This window comes from Nicotiana tomentosiformis, chromosome 1 (genome assembly GCF_000390325.3).
Source record: "Nicotiana tomentosiformis chromosome 1, ASM39032v3, whole genome shotgun sequence".
Classification (NCBI taxonomy): domain Eukaryota; kingdom Viridiplantae; phylum Streptophyta; class Magnoliopsida; order Solanales; family Solanaceae; genus Nicotiana; species Nicotiana tomentosiformis.
Genome location: NC_090812.1, coordinates 104,721,054 through 104,724,139, shown reverse-complemented (window position 1 = coordinate 104,724,139; position 3,086 = coordinate 104,721,054). Strand labels below are relative to the sequence as shown.

At 39.5% G+C, this 3,086-nt stretch overlaps 1 protein-coding gene across 1 annotated transcript; it reads right to left on the bottom strand.

Annotated features, from left to right (window-relative positions):
- Positions 1-691: 691 nt before the first annotated feature.
- Positions 692-1,890, bottom strand: LOC138908147 (uncharacterized). The gene is made up of 3 exons (XM_070198791.1): positions 1,456-1,890; positions 998-1,372; positions 692-907 (listed from the first exon to the last, which is right to left on the bottom strand). Exons 1-3 carry the CDS (start codon positions 1,888-1,890, stop codon positions 692-694), a joined length of 1,026 nt encoding a protein of 341 aa, XP_070054892.1.
- Between the last annotated feature and the right edge of the window lie 1,196 nt (positions 1,891-3,086).

The following is a 3,086-nucleotide window of genomic DNA, read 5'->3' as shown; positions in this document are numbered from 1 at the left end:
GGGGTGACTCTATTTTCTAAAATAAGAGAAAGCTTCTTTGGTGTATAAGTGTAGGACCCAAGCCCTTCCAATGAATTCACCGATACAATATATCCTTCCATGTCTTGACCATCAAAATTCACCAAAATAGCCGCCAATGCCTCACCAAGACATTCCTCTTCCATCTTCACCTAGACTGCATCCTCCACCTCATCAACAACATCAATGACTGAGATACTTTTGTATGCATGTAGAAATTTCATACCCTTACTTACTTGAAAGGTAACTTCTTTGTCCTTAACTCGGAACTTGATCCCATTTCGTTCCGATTCCATGAGTGCCCTCCCGGTAGGAAAGAATAGTTTCCCAAGATGATAGGGATTTCTTTATCAACAACACAGTAGAGGATAACAAAGTCGGCAGGGAGGAGAAACTTTCCCACTTTCACAATAACATCATCAACAATTCCCACCGGTCGCTTTATTGAACGGTCGGCCATTTGCAACCTCATACTTTTAGGCCTAGGCATACCTAATCTCACTTGCTTGTAAATAGCAAGGGGAATTACATTGATGCTAGCCCCATTATCACAAAGGGCTCATGCAAAATTGGCCAATCCAATAGTGCATGGAATGGTGAAGGCTCCCGGATCCTCTTTCTTTTGGACGATTGTTGTTGCAATGATGGAACTAACCTGGTGAGTCACATTCACCTATTCATTCTTGGTGATTCTCTTTTTAGTGATCAAGTCCTTTAAGTACTTAGCAAAACCTGACATCTCTTGAAATGCTTCCACAAATGGAATGTTCACCGATAATTGCTTGAGAATGTCATAGAACTTCTCGAGTTTGCTATTATCAACCTTCCTAGCAAATCTTTGAGGGAAAGGAGGAGGAGGCCTCGGAATTGGTGCTAGAGTTTTTTGTGCCTATATTACCTTTTACTTAACCCGGTCATGGTTCACTTCTTGAATTCTCACGTTTTTCAGGAGTCTTTCGACTTCAACAACAATTGGTACCTCAACGTGTGCCTCGACTTCTTGTTTAGAATCTTCCACTTCGACCACTTGTTCATTCTCTCCTTGAAGTAGTTTCCCACTTAAAGTTGTGACTGCCATACAATGAGAAGTCAAACCACTCCTACTACCTTTTGGGTTTGCAATTGTGTCACTTGGGAGCATGCCTTTCTGCTTTAAATTTTGCTCTTCTGAGAGATCTCTCATTTGCATTTCCAGCTTTTGAATGGAGGCGGTGTGAGAACCCACAACCTCGGTCATATTCTTCATTGAAGTATCAGATCTCTCTTGATTTTGCAATACTCGCTCAAGCATGTTTTCTAACTTGGACTCACTTGAAGAACTTTCCTTCCAATGCGGAGATTTAGAATATTGCCCCTTTGGTGGAACATAGGGGTTTGAACTCCGATTTGAAAAGTTGTTGTTGTTGTTGTTACTCCAATTTCCTTGATTTGAACTACCTTGGTCGTTTCGCCATTGTTGGTTGCCTTGCCCTTGCGGGTTAGACCTCCATTGGTTTTGTTGTCTTGAACCTTGGTAGGGTTGTCTTTGATAACCTCCTTGAGAGTTGTTGACATAATTTTCTTCTTCGTAATCCTCATTTGACATGGTTCCACATCTTCCACCACATTCACATTTTTTGTTTGGCTTTCAGTGAACATCTTCGCCAACACATTGACATTTATGGAAAGCCCGGCAATTACTTGATCTCTTTCTTGGTTCTTCTTAATCATGTTGGTCAAGGAAGGAGAACTATATGCAATTCCACCCGTGGTGTCTTTCGAGTGCCAAGCTTTGTTATGTTCTGCCATCTTGTAAAGAATTTGTGTCACCCTTACAAATGTTTTATCCATAAAGGATCCATCAGCTGCATTTTTGGCTATGGATTGATTCATAGGATCCAAGCCCGTGTAAAACTTCTCCAACAAGATATTATACGGAAAACCATGATTCGGAGACCTCACTAAATATAGCTTGAATTGATACCATGCCTCATGTAGATTCTCTCCCGGTAATTGCTTGAAGATTAAAATTTTATCCCAGAGCTCGGACTTCTTACTTTGCAGAAACTATTTTGCTAGGAAAGCTCGGACAAGTTCGGGCCAAGTATGAATCGAATTAGGTGGTAAATTTTGGATCCATTGTCTTGCCTCTCAAGTTAGAGAGTACTTGAACACCCTCAGCCTTAAGGAATCATCTGAGACATGATTCTTCTTGTGCATCGCACACACACCCAAAAGATTTCTGAGATGTTGGGTCGGATCATCATCTGTGGAATTTTGGAAAAATCCCTCTGCCTTGAGCATTAGGAGTAGACTGTGTTCCACTTTGAAGGTGGCAGCATCAACTCTTTGAGGGACAATGGCATTTGTATCCTCAATATACTCATCTATATCTGCAAAATTTTTATCTTCTTCCGGCTCAACCATGTTTACCTAGTGACACCAAGCAAAGCAAGGAAAGTGTGATGGAATAGAAGAAGATGTAAAGTAAAGCACACACTAATTAGTAATTTCAAAACCGTATTCACCGGCAATGGCGCCAAAATTTTGATGACGTCCAAATCCACTACTAAAAAGTAAATGGGCACGATCGCATGCAATATAATTTATCCAGCTATGAATCGGGGTCGAATCCCACAGAGAACAATATGTAGGTGGTTAGGCGTGTAAGAGAATTATCACTTATTATGCTAAGCCAAACGTTTAAAAAGGTTTTGAGAAAATATATATATCTAATTGCAAAAATGTAAACTAACCTAGAAAGCAAATAAAATGATCAATGGCTATAAGCATGGATGCAATGGGAATTACACTCAAGTAACGATCTAATGTATTTCATGATTTTACAAAAATGAGCGAGTTTATGTTAATTAGCCTCGAGTAATAATTCTATATTAGCTTCTTCCAAACACTAACAAGACTTCCTGATTGAATTATCCCTAAAACAATTAAGAGATTAAGCACACCCGAATATGGCTACAAGTAGTTCAATCCTATCCCTAGGTAGAATCTATAAAGTGAGGGTTAAATATGAATATTTTCATAAACAAGATTCAAGTATTGGAAAAAATACTACACACATAGACATT

Bases quoted from the DNA above. Each gene is read 5' to 3' on its own strand.
- LOC138908147 (XM_070198791.1), bottom strand. From the start codon at position 1,890: ATGAATCAATCCATAGCCAAAAATGCAGCTGATGGATCCTTTATGGAT. The intron at 1,373-1,455 runs GTAGTTCAAATC...GTTCCACCAAAG, and splicing joins ACAATGGCGAAACGACCAAG to GGGCAATATTCTAAATCTCC. The intron at 908-997 runs GTACCAATTGTT...AAGGTAATATAG, and splicing joins AAGTCGAGGCACACGTTGAG to GCACAAAAAACTCTAGCACC.